At 55.0% G+C, this 16,471-nt stretch overlaps 1 protein-coding gene across 1 annotated transcript in view; it reads right to left on the bottom strand.

Moving 5' to 3' along the window:
• Positions 1-729: 729 nt before the first annotated feature.
• The window catches only part of DRC3 (dynein regulatory complex subunit 3), a 33,511-nt gene continuing 17,769 nt past the window's right edge, over positions 730-16,471 (bottom strand). The window contains exons 9-14 of the mRNA XM_045889728.3: positions 15,546-15,720; positions 10,928-11,059; positions 8,637-8,707; positions 6,824-6,947; positions 1,747-1,878; positions 730-1,188 (exon numbers count right to left, since the gene is read on the bottom strand). Of these exons, the coding sequence (XP_045745684.1) occupies positions 1,075-1,188; positions 1,747-1,878; positions 6,824-6,947; positions 8,637-8,707; positions 10,928-11,059; positions 15,546-15,720 (748 nt within the window). The 3' untranslated portion in view covers positions 730-1,074. The remainder of the gene's footprint in view (positions 1,189-1,746; positions 1,879-6,823; positions 6,948-8,636; positions 8,708-10,927; positions 11,060-15,545; positions 15,721-16,471) is intronic.

Consider the following 16,471-nt stretch of genomic DNA (forward strand, 5'->3'; position numbering starts at 1 on the left):
GAAAATAGAAAGTATGCATTGTTTGTGGGGTAAAAGCCCAGGCGGGCAGGGCAAGGCCGGCTGACTTGGAAGTGCCCTGCCCAGGGAGCCCCGACTGTCCTCCCAACTCAGCCACTCGCCCCACCCTGGGTGCCCTGTGCAGTCTCCTGGGGCCGCAGGCCAGGTGCTCTTCCTGAGGCCCTGACTGTGCTCAGACGAGGTACGGTCACCTCCCCACTTCTCATTCCTGAGCTGGAGCTCAGGCTGCAGAGGTGACATGGGAGGCCCAGCCTGTGCTCTTCACCTCTGGAGGGTCGTGTGGCCCCTGCGGCCAACCTTAGAGATGCAGGGAGCCGTGGCCTCCACCTTGGTGGGCCGGCGCAGGTCCCACGGCTATGCCGGGGGCTCCGGCCTCTCCTGTGTCCCTCCTCAGCACACGGAGAAGAGAAGGACTCAGTCCACGTCAGCCTCGTCCGCCTCCCGCTGGAGGCCTGCCCTGGGCGCGTCAGCAGAGACGGTGGGCACGTAGCTGACGTTAGGCCGTGGCCAGGGGTCTAGCAGCCACCTTGGAAGCCGCTCTGCAGCTGGCCAACTTCAAGGCCAACTGATCATCTTGGACTCTTCCTTTTGCACGTACGTGATTAGGAGTTCTGATGTTTTTTTTTTTTTTAAAGAATGGAGAAAAGATGGGGGTGCCTGGGTGGCTCAGTCGGTTAAGCAACCGACTCTTGGTTGCGGCTCAGGTCATGATCTCGGGGTCATGAGATCGAGCCCCACATCGGTCTCTGTGTTCAGTGGCGGGGGGGGGGGTGTCTGCTTCTCTCCTTCTGCCCCTCCCCCCTGCTCATGCTTGCTCTCAAATCACTAAGTAAATCTTAAAAAAAAAGAATGGAGAAAAGAGACATGGTCCTTTATTTTTCTCTACATTTGGAGGTTTCCCCAGGGGTAGGGGAAGAATGGTGCTGGGGGGAGGGGTTGTGGGTTGAGAGACTCCCAGTAACGCTCGTGAAGCGTTTAGGGAGACGTGTGTGGTGTGTGCGTGCACTGCGAGGGCCGAGGACTGTATTCTGAAGAACTGTCTGGGCTGGTGAGGCTCTAATCTATGACATCACTGCATTCCAGGTTGTCCAGTTCGTTCTGCATGTGGTCGATGTACTGATTGATCTCCTTCACTCGCCTGCGGTTCCTCATGATCTCATCCTTGTGGATCTGAGGGGTGAAAGCAAAGCCTGAGGTGCTTAAGTCAGAGAATTTGCTGGTATTCTTTTACTGAGCACAGTTTGGGGAAAAGGAAGTCGTTCTTTGAAATATGTGTAGTTGCATCCCTCATTTACTTTAAAGTCTCCGAGTTCTGCTCATCTCTTTGAGGGAGGAGTTAGGGTGGGTTAGCATGTGGGTTCTAAAGTCTGTCTTCAGTGTGGAATTCTACCATCCTTAATTTTACTGTATTTTGGGGCGCCTGGATGGCTCAGTTGGTTAAGAGGCTGCCTTCGGCTCAGGTCATGATCCCAGGATCCTGGGATCGAGTCCTGCATGGGGCTCCTTGCCCAGCAGGGAGCCTACTTCTCCCTCTCCCTCTATTGTTCCCCTGGCTTGTACGTGCACTCTCTCTCTCTCTCTGACAAGTAAAATCTTTAAAAAAAAATTTTTTAACTGTATTTCGTATTGCCAAGAGTATATGCTCCCAGGGAAAGATTTCCCCTTTCTCTCCGGCTGGTAGCTGGAGAAATGGGTGCAGCCTCCTAGACCAGGGTAGTACCCACTCACCGTGTCCACCAAGTGCGTACACCAAGAGTTGGTCCTGGTCACCAGCTCATCTTCTCGATTGTCGATCTTCAGGAGGTGGATGTCATGTGATGCCCCGACAGCATTAACAATCGTGTCTTTGTCGACAAAAAGCTGGTGAGCAAGAAAGATCAGATGAGCGTGTGTGTCACGTTCCCTGCCCCCGAGCACACAGTCACAGGGCCGAAGAGAAAGGGAACAGCCGAGTGTCCCCTGGCTGGAGGAGGCAGCTGCCCGGCGCCCAGTGGAGCGCCCACCTTTGTATCAGCGTTCTTGCAGCTCATCTTCCAGGGACAACGCCTCCCAGACCTGAGCTGCGGCAGGCGCTATGGGGAAGGGGCCCACCAAGGCGTTGACTTTGCAGTCCTAGTTGGGAGTGTGTTTCCTTCAGGGAGGAGGCAGGTGGTTGTTCCACAGGTGACCTCACTCACGACGTCTGCTCCCACAGTGGTTCTCTCTCGTTGGCCCTCAAGTCTGATTTGCCTGACGCCTGCCGGTTGGGTGGGAAGTGTGAGGCTGGCTGCAGGTCTCGGGCTGCTCTGAGGACAGAGGGCCCTATAAATCGACGGCTGCTCGCCCCACCTTGTCTCTCCATTGCCCTTCACGTTAACCCAATTGAACTCTGGATTATGCTTGGGGTCTCCTGCCTTCTTGTTCCTGACCTTGTTTTCTGCCTTGTAAAAAGTTGTTGAGAATGACCACCCTCCACCAGGCCTGGCTGGTCCTAGGTGTCCACACCATGGCTGTTGTGTAGCTGGCTCAGTTGGAAATCCAGTGGAATCATTCCCCAGAGCAGGGCAAGGCTGCGGGTGCACTTCGTAAGCGCTGCTTATGCTTTGAAGGAAAGGCAAAAGACCCGAATGTTCCATTTGTTGTGAGGACTGCAAGCGGATAAATACTTGTTGTTTTTCTTTAGTATAGTAGTGGTTAGCTTAATAGTCTCCAAAATATGTTCTATGGGATCTTGAGATATTAGTATTTCTGCAAAAAAATCCCCAAAAATGTTTTCTTTGGTCAAATACCTCTGGGAAAGCCTTGCATAACAGGGCACGAAACAGAGAAGGCTCTGGAAAGTATAAACTCTTTTAACTTTGTCTCTCTTGGTTTGCCAGTTTATTTGGCCACAGACTTCTTTTCACAGTAATGCCTGTAATGCCTGTGAGTACTTCCCGGGATGGTGGTTTTCCACAGAATCCCATGAAGAGAAGCCAGGCTGGCTGACGCAGCTGATGCTAGCCCGGCTGCATGGGAGAAATGACAGGAAGTCATGAAGATCTTCCTCTGTGCGACAAGGTCCCAGGCCAGACTCTGGGAAGGGCTTCAGGCAGCCTGCTCGGGAGCGCGTCCCGGTAATCTAGAAGTAGCCAGAGCCACTCATCATGAGAAGGTCCTGGTTCTTCACTTTTAAAAAGGGTCATAGCGGGTCTCCTAGGCTCCTGGCTCCCTGAGGGCCTTGCTGGACCTCACGGAGGTGAAGACACAGCCCTCAAGACACACTTGTTTCAGAGCAAATTCTTGGGGCGGGGTGGGGGCATGACTTTTGTCACTTGAGCACAGTCTTTGGGGACTTGCAGGTCCTCTCTGTGGCCTGGGCCCAAGCGCGGGCCCCACCACCGCGGCTGGACGCCCACGTGGCTGCTCAGAGCACCCGGGGAGCAAGTGTGCCCTCCCTCGGCCCCCGGCACGTGGCAGCGGCTCATGGCAGCACGAAGCTCGCGGCCCCCGGCCCCAGTGGAGGGGCCCTTGCCAGGGGCCGATGGGGATGCCGGCGCCACTCTTGTTCCCTCCCTCCCCGCCACAGCTTCCTCCTTGAGCACGCGCCGCTTTTCCTTCCAAAGCACCGAAGGACTTCAGAAGACAGATTTGGCCCCAACTGTGGCGGGAGCTGATCACAATCACTGGACTGAATGAGAGGAGTTTTAAAGAGATAAACAATCTCCTCCGTGAGACGCTTTATCGCGAACCCGGTCCTTGATAATTAGATAAGAGAAACTGGATTTTTTTTCTTCACTGAGGGCCCTATTCACTCATCCGAACATCCCTGTCTTGCCACAGGCTCTGAGTCTGAGTCAAACTGCCTGTGTTCAGATCGCAGCTCTACCATGTATATGCTGTGTCTTTGGGCAGGTTACTCTCGTCTCGTGCCTCGGGTTTCTCGTCTGTAAAAGGGAACCATAATGGTACCTATTTTGCTGTGCTGATATGAAGATTAAAAAGAATACGTGTCCGGTGCTTCTGCTTCTCGGACGGCTGGCCCTCAGTAAATGCCAGCAGTTTGTTGTTATAATTACTTCTTACAATCAAGGCATCCTCCCCTCCCCCCAAGAACAATGTGCCCCATCTTGTTGCTTAAATGTAAGGAGAACTCGGGGTGCCTGGGCAGCTCTGTCAGTTAAGTGTCTGACTCTTTTTTTTTAAGATTTTATTTATTTGACAGAGAGAAAGACAGCCAGAGAGGGAACACAAGCAGGGGGAGTGGGAGAGGGAGAAGCAGGCTTCCCATGGAGCAGGGAGCCTGATGCGGGGCTCGATCCCAGGACCCTGGGATCATGACCTGAGCCGAAGGCAGACGCTTAACGACTGAGCCACCCAGGCACCCCAAGCGTCTGACTCTTGATCTCAGCTCAGGTCTCGATCTCAGGGTTGGGAGTTCAAGCTCTGCGTTGGGCTCCGTGCTGGGTGTGGAGCCTACTTAAATAATTAGGGAGACCTAAGCCACAGTATTAAGGTCCTAGTAATGTCTCTCTATGCAACTGCAGGCATTCCTCAAAGGACAGAGCTCACCCTGGCCCACAGAGGGCGGGCTGTGCAGTGCACTCAGCTGGCTGCCCCCATGAGGCCTCGAGGGTGGCATTCGACACCAGTCCTACCAGCAAGCCCAAGGCAGAGCCCCATTACCCTAGGGCCTGGGGCCCTGGGCAAACCCAGAACGCCAGCTTGTAGTCTACAGTGAGAGTCTACAATCTCTCAGGCTGGGGTTCGATTCCAGACTCTAGTCCTCCCAAGCACTGTCACCTTGCGTGGCTTACCAGACTTCTCTGAGACGCAGTCTTACCCAGTTTTCCCATCTGTAAACTGCGAATGTTAACAGTACCGCCTTTGTAGGGTTGTTTGTGGAGATAAAGGAGATCCTACGTGAGCCTCACTCAGGCTTCCGTGCCCGGACGGTGGCGAGCCTACGGCCGATGGAGCTCCGCGTCGCCAGCCACTGTGGCCCGCCCCCACCCAGTCGGCAGGTACTGAGCGTTCCCGCAGGAACAGGTGACAGATGGCGCCAGGCAGAGTCATCCTGGCAGGAGAGAGGGCTGGCCATTGGAGGCACCAGTCCAGCCTACTTGTCTGCCGCTGAGTTTCAGGGCCCAGATTTTTCTGTGTCCCAGTTATTAGGGATGTGTCAGTCCTGTGCCTGCTGAGTGTCACAGACTGGGAGGCGTGCCATGGGGGTACCCCATGACCCCTCGATGGTCCCTCTGGGGCACAGCAGAGTGGGCTCTTGGGGGCGGCCTTATTTCAGGGCTCAGGGGAAGTGACATCTTTTGTCTGGCCACAGCAGCTTGGGCAGGGGTTGAGGGAGGCAGGGCTGGCCACCACCCTGCTGCCCTAGGCGTCTGTCTCGGCCCCCAGCAGAGGCCGTGGGAGCCGGGACTGCTGGTCTTTGTCCGGGGACTCAGCCAGCCCCTGACGAACTGAGGGCCCTTCAGCTGGACTGTGGCAGTGCCACACACCATTGCTGGCCCTGGCGAGGGACCTGGCCGCGAAGAGGCCGTCCCTGCCTTCCCCGTGAGCCTGGATGTGGTGTGAATAGTCACATAAGCAAATCAACACACGCGTGAGAGCCTGAAATTGCAATACGGGCTCTGACAGCGATAAATGGGATGTGTGATCGAGACACAGTGGCTTTCCAGGAAAGTGATGAGGGAAGGCCTCTCCCAGGAGCTGCCATTTGAGCTGAGAGCTGAACAAGGACGAGCCACACACCCGGGGGGCTGAGGGAAGGGCATGTCTGCCAGGTGGAATATCAAATGAAAGGAGCAAGCCTGGGAGCTTGGGGAATGGCTCCGAGGCTGGGGCGAGGGGGCAGGCGGCTGAGGTAGGCAGGCCGGGCACGAGGGTCTGGTGGACTGCGGTAAAGTGAAGGGCTTACTCCGAGGGTCACGGGGGGCCATTACCGCGTGTTGTGCAGAGGCACAGAGTGCTGAGGTTTGGGTTTCCTCAGGATCTCTAGCTGCTGTGTGGGGAGTAATAGCCTACGGAAGGGTAGCAAGGAGGCCAGTGGGCCAGGCAAAGGACAGTGTGGCTTGATCTCATGCTAACATGGAGGTGAGAGAAGCTGAGAAATGGGGAGTGGGATGACTGATGAAGGAATGAAAGCAGGCTCCTGCCAAGGATCTGGCCTGCGTCCCTCCCCAGAGAAACAACACACATCGCCACTGGACCGCAGCGCAGGAGCCCGGGACAGCCTCCTCGGGTGAGCAGCTCAGGAGCTCGGGCTGACTGCTGATGCGGGACCACCCATCCCTGGATGTGCTGACGGAAGGTGGGGGACAGCTACAGGCCAGGTGGAAATGGTGCTTGGGCCGTTCGAAACACCACACCAGTGCAGCCCACCACAGACACGCAAGGGTTAGGAAGACCTGCAGGGGGAATCTCAGAACTTAACCTCTATTTGCAACTGCCTCTCTCAGAAACTTCCAGAAGCCCTACAGAAATGACCTTTTGCAAACCAAACTGTTGGTAAGTTGAAACCCCGTAATTACCATGAGCTCCTCTTCAGCTGCTCCCCACTGAGTGCCCACCAGGTGTTTTATTTGTTGGCCTACTTCATCTGCCAACCACCCTGCCAAGGGGGTTACGGTCCGTCCCTTTTGCAGGTGAGGAAACAGGCTGAGGAGGCTTTCAGGCTTACTAGAGCCACAGAGGGCGGGGGACAGGCACTGCGTCCGACCCTCCGGCTCCTGAGCCGGCCCGCCTCGCCCCCAACCCCGCCCACCGCCCTCGGCCCGGCCCACTGGGCCCGAGCCCCGCCCACCGCGCCCACGGCCCCGCCCACAGTGCTCACAGCGCGCACGTCCTCGGGCAGGTCCTGGTCGAGCTCGCCCTTGACTATCCTCTCCAGAGTATTGATGGAGATCTCCAGGAGCTTCTCGTGGTGGTGGTTCTCCAGGTCCCGGCACTGAGCCATCGTGCAGCCAAGTTAAGCAAAGGCCAGGGGCGGAGCAGGCCAGGCGCCCCTGCAGCCCCTCAGAGGGTTGGGCCATTTCCTCCACACAAGAACAAACTTTGCAGGACAGAAGGGCACCCCTTCTCAGCCGGTCGTACACATGCACAAAACCCCAGAGCCAACCAACTAGCCAACACACACACACACACACCTGGTCATCACTGCCCCTTGGTGCTGGGTCCCTGCAGAGCCCCTCTATCCTCCACATCTCTTCCCGCCACTGCCTCCTGCCTGGACAGCAAACCAAGTCCTGGTCTCCCCATTCTAGCCCTTTCTCCCCACAGCAGCCAGTGAGCTCTTAATCATGTAGCTAGACTGGACCTCATCCTTCCCATACTCATGGCTCTCCAGGAGCTTCCCACTCTCTATTGCAGCCTCTCTTGGAATTGAAGCTCGCTCAGGGCCTCAGGGCCTTTGCACGGGGCTGCCTCTTCTGCCTGGAATGTCCTCCCCACTTTTCTGCCTTGTCCCTCTGGCTCACATTCAGGTTCTCAGAGGACCCTCCCTCAGGGAGGCTCTGGGCCCTGGCCTCTGCTTACTTTTGCCTCCATAACTTGTCTCCTTGCAGGACTGTGGGCCCAGGAAGGCAGGACCAGGAGGTTACTTCTGGGGTAGAGCAGAGCAGTTTGCCCCCCCGCCCCAAACCCCCATGCAGAGCCCTGAATTCAGGTAGCAGAAGGGTTGGTCATGCCCCAGATGTAGGCTCCTAACCATGACATTTAACCTGACAATCTCATTATAAAGGATTGGTCAGTGTCTGCAACATGGATGTGGCCCCGCTCCCAGGGCGTGAATTCTTGCAACACGGGAGGCAGGCAGGGATTCTGGGGTACGGTCTCCCTGTGAACATCACTCGTTTGAGAACAAATATGCCAGGGCTTCGACTGCAAACGGGGCCCCACTCAGCAACCTGGCTAGGCTAGGCATCCAAACCTTTACTCTAACAAGGCACCATTGTTCTGAGGGTCAGGAAACTCCCTCAGACCCTGCGGAACATTCTTCGAACATTCCAAGGGGTTGCCAAATCTCCATCTTCTGAAGGTGAGCTTTTTCCTTGGTGAAAAATGGGAGGTTTTACATGCCTCTAATCTCGAAGGTAGAGAGTCCCACGACATGGGATCCTGTGATGGGTCTGATAGCACCTTGGTGCAAGTAGAGATCTTTCTGTACATCAAACTGGGGCTCAGGTATTTCTGGTAAAAAGTGAAGTATGATTATAAAGCCCTGCCTTTTTACTATCTCTGCCAACCTGTTTAGGGCATCGGTGGTAGTGGGAGGGGGTAGGTGTGATTCCAAAGGTGGCCACCTGGAAGGGGACTACACTGATTTGCATCCTGCTTAGTTCGTGAAGGAGCTGTACCCTTCTCTGCCTTTTGTTAAAAATGCAAGTGTCAGGGAGCCTGGGTGCCTCAGGTCATGATCTCAGGGTCCTGGGACTGAGCCCTGCATTGGGCTCCCTGCTCAGCGGGGAGTCTGCTTCTCCCTCTCCCTCTGCTCCTCCCCCAACCCGCTCATGCTCTCTCTCTGAAATAAATGAATAAAATCTTTAAAAAAAATGCAAGTGCCTCTCCCCTGGTTCCCCTGGAGGCAGGAGGAGCACTGCTATGGGCCAGTAGCACCTCCCCATGGAGGGTCATCAAGGAAAGGATATAGGCTCTGGACGTTTTCAATAAAGAGTGCCACCAAGTCCGTGATGTTCCTTTCAAACATGTTTATAGTCTCCTGGAAATGATAAAGAACACAGTTAACATGAATATTTAGACATGAACTCGACCGACCTAGTATCAAAGCAAAAGGTGATTTTGTAAAACTTAGCAGGTGCCTCCTCTAATCCCAGACCTTCAGGGTAAAGACCAACCACCTTGACTTTCCCAGGTAGATGTCTGTGAACTGGCCCTCTCTCCTGACCTCTTTCTCACCCCTGTGTTACTCTCCAGCCACTTCAGCTTACTCACCACCCCCTGACAGTTTAACTCAAAGCTTCCTTCAGGCCTTTGCACGTGCTGGTCCCTCTGCCAGGAATGCTTGTCCCACGAGCCCCACGTACACACACAGAGCTAACCCCCTTTGGGCTTCTCACTGGCATCTGTCCATCACCTCCAGAGAAACAGGGGAGAAAGTCGCTAAGAGCCAGACTGCCTGGATCAGTATCCTAGCTCTACCACTGTGTTTAATTTCCTTGAGCCTCAACGTCCTCATCTATGAAATGGGTTTCCTTTATAGTACCTGTCTTGTGGAATTGCGGTGAAGTTAAAATGAGTTACTTCACACAAAATGCCTTGCAAGGTGCCTCAGTAATGCTGGCCGTGACCCCTGACCTGTTGCCGCGAGCGCGGCTGCGAGCCTGGCTTCCACCTCCCCCCAATGCACCCCTGCATTGCTGCATCCCAGCGCTTAGCTGGGCACCCAGGGCCTAAATGGGACTTGAGTGAGGGAACCATGGGAAATGTGATGGTGAGGCCCGTTCCACTGTGACCACCCCCCCCAGGATGGGTCATGCCCCTGATCAACCTTGGACTCCAGGGGCCGCAGGGTGTGCCGAGGGCACCGGGAATCTGCCCGAGTCTGAGGACTGACTGCAGGCTGAGCTGCACATTTTTCCAATGTGTGTAAACACTGTCGTAATGAATAAACATGGGGTCGTTGAAAAGCACGAGTGCACCTGACAGCTTCTTGGCGGCTGGTGATACCAGTATGCCCGAGCATGCACAGGTTCTGGGGAACTTCTCAATGTCGGAAAGGGGCTCTCCCTGCAGGAGGAGGTCGGGAGCCGCTGCCTGAGCGTCCCCTGATGCTCCGTGAGCAGCTTTCCGCAGCGCTCGAGCCTTCCCCAGCGGGGAGCGAGCATCTGCCCTGTGCTGTGATGGGCAGATCTATCCGTGTCTGAGCTATCACTTGACACGTGAGGAATTGATTAGGTGCTATCTCTTGGCCCAGCCACGGCAGCATCCAATGAGGTTCGATTCATCACGGCCTCGGCTGCCATGTGAACACACGAGTCACTCGGGCTGTAAGGAATTCTAGATAGCAGCGCTCTGCGCTTCCCCGACTTAGTGCTGAATTGCAGGCTCCTTGCCCGGCCCTGGGATGCGGCAAAGCGGGCTGCAATGCGGAGGAGCTTTTGTTTCATCCTAGAGCGGGAGCCCACTGTGTTTTTCAAGCACTCAGATAGCTCCTTGGGTCTAATAAAAAAAAAGGGGGGGGGGGCGCCTGGGTAGCTCAGTTGTTAAGCATCTGCCTTCGGCTCAGGTCATGATCCCAGGGTCCTGGGATCGAGCCCCGCATCGGGCTCCCTGCTCAGCGGGAAGCCTGCTTCTCCCTCTCCCACTCTCCCTGCTTGTGTTCCCTCTCTCGCTGTGTCTCTCTGTCAGATAAATAAATAAAATCTTAAAAAAACAAAAAAACAAACCAAAAAAAAACACCTCTCCCCGCTGAGGCTCTGGGGTCTTCCAGGATGGGGGTGCATTCCAGAGGAATGAGCTCACCTCTCATGCAGCACAAGAATCACTTACACTCTGAATGATTGAAATATATTAAAAGCAAACACAGGGGTGCCTGGGTGGCTCAGTTGGTTAAGCGACTGCCTTCGGCTCAGGTCATGATCCTGGAGTCCCAGGATCGAGTCCCGCATCAGGCTCCCTGCTCGGCAGGGAGTCTGCTTCTCCCTCTGACCCTCCCCCCTCTCCTGCTCGCTCTCTCTCATTCTTTCTCTCAAATAAATAAATAAAATCTTTAAAAAAAAAAAAAAAAAGCAAACACAGGACTGATGAACAAAGAAAGCTTTAGTCGGCCGTGCTGAGTCGCACTGGACGTTTCCAGCAGAGGAGTGCCCGGGAAGGTTCCAGCTCGAGTATGGTTTTGCAGCTGAATTACTGTGTTCTTGCAAATGGGACGGGCAGGGCACGATCACGCCACCTCTGTGCCCCAGGGGCCCGGCCTCACCTCCAGCTGCTCTACCAACTGCATCTCCAGTGTCATGAGCACATTGAACAGCTCCGTGATGTCCTCGCCATATTCCACTATCTTTATCTCGATATTGGTCGGATCGGACTCCTCTCGAATGGCATTTAGACTCTGGAAATAAAAACCTGTACTTTAGGAATCCATGACTAAGTGTAATTAGTTAATGACAGGCGACGGTTGGTTTTGTGGCTAAGAACTTAGACTCTGGGGTTGGACTGTCCAAGTTCAAGTGGATCAGCTCCGCCACTTGGCAGTTTCGTGGGCTTGTGGAAGCTACTTAAGCTCCCCGTGCCTGGAGGCAGTTAGAGCAGATGCTAGTACTGGTTAGTGAGTGCTCCATCCACGTTAGCTCTGGCTTCCATTAGAGGTGGCTGGGCTGGGCAGAAGGAGCAATGGCTTCAGAGTCAAGCGAACCTGAATTTGAATCCTGTCTGGGTCACTTATTAGCGGTGTGACCTCGAGTGTGCCCCCTTCATTCTCGAAGCTTTGCTTTCCTCGTGTAAAGGGGGAGAGAAGTGTGTGTGTCACAAAGTTCTGGGGATTAGGCAGTATATGTGAGCTCTTGACTCTCAGCAGGGGCTCGGCGAACAGTCTCCAATAAAAGGTCCACAGCAGCCATGGGTAGGGAGAGACACTGGAAAAATGTCAAGTCCTTTGGAAACCAGTCGGGCCCGCAGAGCACCCCAGAGCTGGACTGTTTGGAATGAGAGGATGCTCATGGGCTAGAAAGCACCCCGGGGTCCAAACCTGGCACTGAATTCCAGCCATTCACTAACAAACGTCCTGGGGACTTGGCCATCAGATGCGTTGTCAACTTGTTTCTGTTGCTATATGGTATTAGCTGGGAAGGAGGACAGAGTAACTTGACACAATTCAGTGTGATGAATGATATTTATAATAATGGCTACCCCGGATGGAGAAAAATCAGGTTCAATCCCTACCTCGAACCTACATGAAAACAAATTTCCCACAGAGTGAAGATTTAAATGTACCAAGTAAAGCCATAAAAGTACTAGAAGGAAAAATGGGTGGGTTTTAATAAATAATCTCAGAGAGAAGAAGTCCTTTGTAAGTATAACCAGAAAAAAAAAAGACTTGATAAATTATACTACATAAAAGTTTTAGAAATTCTGAACGGCAAAAGCACCATAGACAGAAAACGGACAAGATGAACCACGAATTGGGAAACATATTTGCAGCTCATTGCACTGACCCAGGGCTGACTTCTCAATCTATAAAGAGCTCCTACAAAGTAATGATTAAAAAAAAAAAAAGATATAGACCAAAAACCAAGTAGAAAAAATGGGTTAGGGCATGTTACAAGAACAAACAGTTCACGGAGTAAGAAGTACAAATGCTTGTGAAACATGCAATGTTTACCCTCACTGAAGAGAAAACAAATGCACTCCAAGTGGACCAGATCCGGGGAGACGAGGCAGCCTGGGAACAGCGGTCTGACAAGGAGCCGGCAGCACAGGTCCGGCCTCCACTGAGCGCAGCTGAGCCGTAACTAGCAAAAGGAGCAACACACGGTTCTACCTGCAGGACTTCGTCCTACAGATCAAACCTGCGCCAACTTACCCACTGCGACACGGGTGGGAAGAGCAAAAGATCGGAAAAAACCGGCTTGTCCGTCAGCAGGGACTGGTTTTAATAAATCACGGCTCGTCCATGCAATGAGAGATTTTACAACTATGAAAAAAGGAAGCGACTCAAGTTTTGGAAGGATCTCTAAGCTGCATAAAGAAGCAGAGCAAAGTACAGAACAGTGCATGCTACGTTTTGTCATGCATGTATGGTGGTCCCTCTGTGGCCATGCTTACTACGCTTACCAGCACGCACTGCCTGTCCAGTGCCTCCGGACTACACACACTGCTGGTCACAGTCCCCAGCACGGTTCTAGGAGGCAGTTACCCCCATCTCTCTAACGAGGAAATGGAGGCTATCAGAGGGTCACCAGCGAGGGGTCCACATGAGCATTGTGCCCACCCGCCCGCTGACCCCAAGCCGTGCCCCCTGGGCACCGGGAGAGGGCGCTGAGGGAGTCCTGGGCTAGTGGGGGTTGGGGGGGGAGGAGTACAGGACAAGCTCAGAGAGGTCCCATGAGGAACCTCAGGCTCATGGAGTCCTGTGACCTTCTAAGCCAGCGAGCGGGCTCAACTGGGGCTGAGCATTGGAGGCCCCTGAAGAGCTCTGGAAAATCCCAGTGCCAGTCTGCACCCCCTGGGCTGGGGCATGAGCCCCTTGTCCGGTCTCTGCAGACTCTGGTGTGTGGGCTGCATGAGACCACTACTCTCGGCCCTAGGAGGATGAGCTTCGTTTGCTCATCCCAGGCAGCCTCTCGGGGTGTCGCCATGATGGGTCTGTGGGGACCGGCACCTCAGAAGCAGGGGGAGCAGGTGTGCTTTGAAGACCTCCGCCCTGGACGTCAGGGAGTCAGGCTTGGCACCAGCAGGAGCACCGGCGGGAGCCTGGCCCACGTCCTGCTTCTCCAGGGGGGGATTTGTTACTGAGGGGGCTGGGCCCAGGCCTGGGGCTTCACGAGGAGCCAGCTGGCTGGCGTCCAGACATCCCGAATCCAGTGGCTTTGGGGACCAGATAAATGTCACAGAGGATGTGCCAGACAGGGACCGGGGGGACTGGAAATGTGGCTTGTCCAGAGGGGACAACCGCCACGAAGGCCCTGCTGACAACTGCCTCCAGAGAAGCTGGCAACCACAATTTTTCTGTGAAATCTTCCCGTTTAGAATGTCAGGAGGATGTTCAAAACGTTTTAAAAGCCTCTGCAGGCCAAACAAGACACACATGGGAGCCAAATGTGTTCCTCTGCTGACAGGCTTGAACTTCCGCGTGAACGCAGAAACACCCCTGCCCATAACCTGAGGAGGAGGGTCTCGAGGCTTAGATCACACAGAATGTGGGGGCACTGGCGAGGCCGACCAGACAAGACCAGGGACAAGAACAGGGCCTGCGGAGTGAGGAGGTGAGGAGGGCGGGGAGGCACACGGGGGCCCGTCGCCGGCCCCCTCACATCTGAACGTGCCTTATCAGGGGATTTTGCCTGACTTCAAACTAAGAGTTCCCAACCAGGACTGGCTTTGTGGGTTCTTTGAAGCCCTGACACCGCAGGCGAGTGCTCACAGACTTGGCGGGCGGGGACAGTTTTGTTTTAATAATTTTTTAAGAATTTATTTTGAGAGGGGCACCTGGGTGGCTCAGTCGTTAAGCGTCTGCCTTCGGTTCAGGTCATGATCCTGGAGTCCCGGGATCGAGTCCCGCATCGGGCTCCCTGCTCAGCGGGGAGCCTGCTTCTCCCTCTGCCTCTCTCTCTCTCTCTCTCTCTCTCTCTGTCTCTCATGAATAAATGGATAAAATAAAATCTTAAAAAAAAAAAAAAAGAATTTATTTTGAGAGAGAGAGGAGAGGGCAGAGGGAGAGGGAGAAGGAGGCCTCCCACGGAGCAGGGAGCCTGACGACGCGGGGCTCAATCCCAGGACCCTGGATCAGGACCTGAGCTGAAGGCAGACGCTTGACCGACTGAGCCACCCGGGTGCCCTGCGTGGACAGTTTTTTGAGGAGAAAGAAGGTCCACAGCTTTCCTTAGAGTCTCACGAAGATCTGTGACTTAGAACAAGAATCGGTCTTTAAAAATAACGGTAACTATGGGTGCCCGGGTGTCTCAGTCGGTTAAGTGTCCGACTTTTGATTTCGGCTCAGGTCATGACCTCAGGGTGGTGAGACCGAGCCCTGTGTGGGGCTCTGCCCTGGTGGGCATGAAGGCTACTTAAGATTCTCTCTCTCTGTCTTCTTTTGCCCCTCCACCCCACTCACACCTGAGCATGCTCTCTCTCTCTCTCTCTAAAATAATAATGCTAACTACAAGAAACAAGTCCCACCAAGCACACATGGCCGCTGCTTGGGCTGGGCCGAGTGGCCTGGGGTCAGCAGGTCCTGAACACCTGGGCCTGCTCCCTCAGCTGGAATGCCCTTCCTCCACCATCCCTGGCCCATTTCTCTTTGTCCTGTGAGCCACAGCCCGAGTTAAGGTCCCTCCAGGAACCCTCAAGGCTCCCTGAGCTCCCCACTGCAGTGGGGAGGGCCTGGGTCTGCACCCCGCACAGGTGGGAGCTCACTAAGGGCAAGAGCCATGTCCAGCAGGGGTTCAGTTTCCCAGGACAAGGCACTGAGCAGGGCGTAGGGGGGCTCAGAAAATGTCTACTAAATGAACGAATGACCAAAAGAGGAGTAGTAGTTATTGTCCTTGTCATTGTAACAGGCGTGGTAACAGTAACACCATTGCTAACAGTAATGATGACGCTACCTTGAACCCAGGCGTGTTTTAGGTGAAGGAGGCCCACGGGCCTCACCCTGCGCTCAGCCGGGCTGTGGTGTTGGAGCTGTAGCTGGTGGTGGTGGAAGGCTAAACTTGCGTCTGCCACTGAGCCGCATGACTGCTGGCAAATGGGGACAATGACCACGGGTCTTAGGGCTCGTCAGAGGTAGGTGGTGCGTATCCCCAGCAGTGGGCCAGGCCCGTGGGGTGCGGTCAGCGTCTGGAGCAGGGGGTAGGGAAAGGACAGGGAGGGGCAGAGCCTACCAGCAAGTGCTTCTCCTCGAACTTGGCAATCCTACGTTTGCCCTGCTCCTGGTTTTCCTGGATGGCCTCCTGGATACACTCATTGAAGGTGTCAAGCTCCACTTTCCGCTTCTCCTGCTGTTTCAGGCCATATTCGAAAATGTTCAGGCAGATGATGACGAATTTGTCCTTGTAGGTGAGTGGCTGTTAAGGAGGCTGCTGGCCATCTTGGGGGCAGGCTGGTGGCAGGGTGCAAGACGGAGGTGGTGGTGGCTCCTGGCGCAGGGCCGGGAGTTGAGATTCGGAGTCTAATGTGGTGCTGGGGCATCTCCATCCCCAGCCTGAAGGATTCAGGAATGGGACTGGCCTCGGGGAAGGAAGCAGGGGCCTCAGGGTGGGGGTTGGGGTTGGGGTGGGGGTGGGGGTGGGGGAGACTACAGAGCAGAGGAGAGGCATCCTGGGGGACCTAAAGGGGCCGGGGTGGGGCTGGGAGCCCAGGGGGAGCCAGCCCCAGCCAGTGTAGTTCTATCTCTGGTGTGTTCTCTAGGGGCACCTTCGTCGGGGGCCTGTCTCTGTGCTCAGCTGCTGCGGGCACGCTGAGGGAGCCTGCAGAGGTCAGGGGACCTCAGGCCTGAAGCAGAGAGATCCAGGTTCAAGTCCCAGCTCTGCTGCGGCTTCTCCCTGGCCAGCCACTTCACCTGCCCTGGGCCTCGGCTTCCTCACCTGCAGCACGGAGCCCTTGAGATCAGGCAGGCGCGACAGCCCAGATGCGAGCCCAGCTCGCCCAGCTGGTGGGTGGGATAGCCCGGCCGGGAGCCCATGTGGCTGGCCCAGAGTCCTGGCTCGTCACCTTCTGCTTAGCCTCACACCCTTCCCGCCCCCTCCCCCGCCCTTTCTAAAATGCTGAGGTTTTAGGAGAGAGTTTCTTTCTATCCAGGGATGGCGCT

Source organism: Mirounga angustirostris, unplaced genomic scaffold (genome assembly GCF_029215605.1).
Source record: "Mirounga angustirostris isolate CCGP_5_RB_7025 unplaced genomic scaffold, mMirAng1.0.hap1 SCAF_17, whole genome shotgun sequence".
In the NCBI taxonomy this organism is placed as follows: Eukaryota; Metazoa; Chordata; class Mammalia; order Carnivora; family Phocidae; genus Mirounga; species Mirounga angustirostris.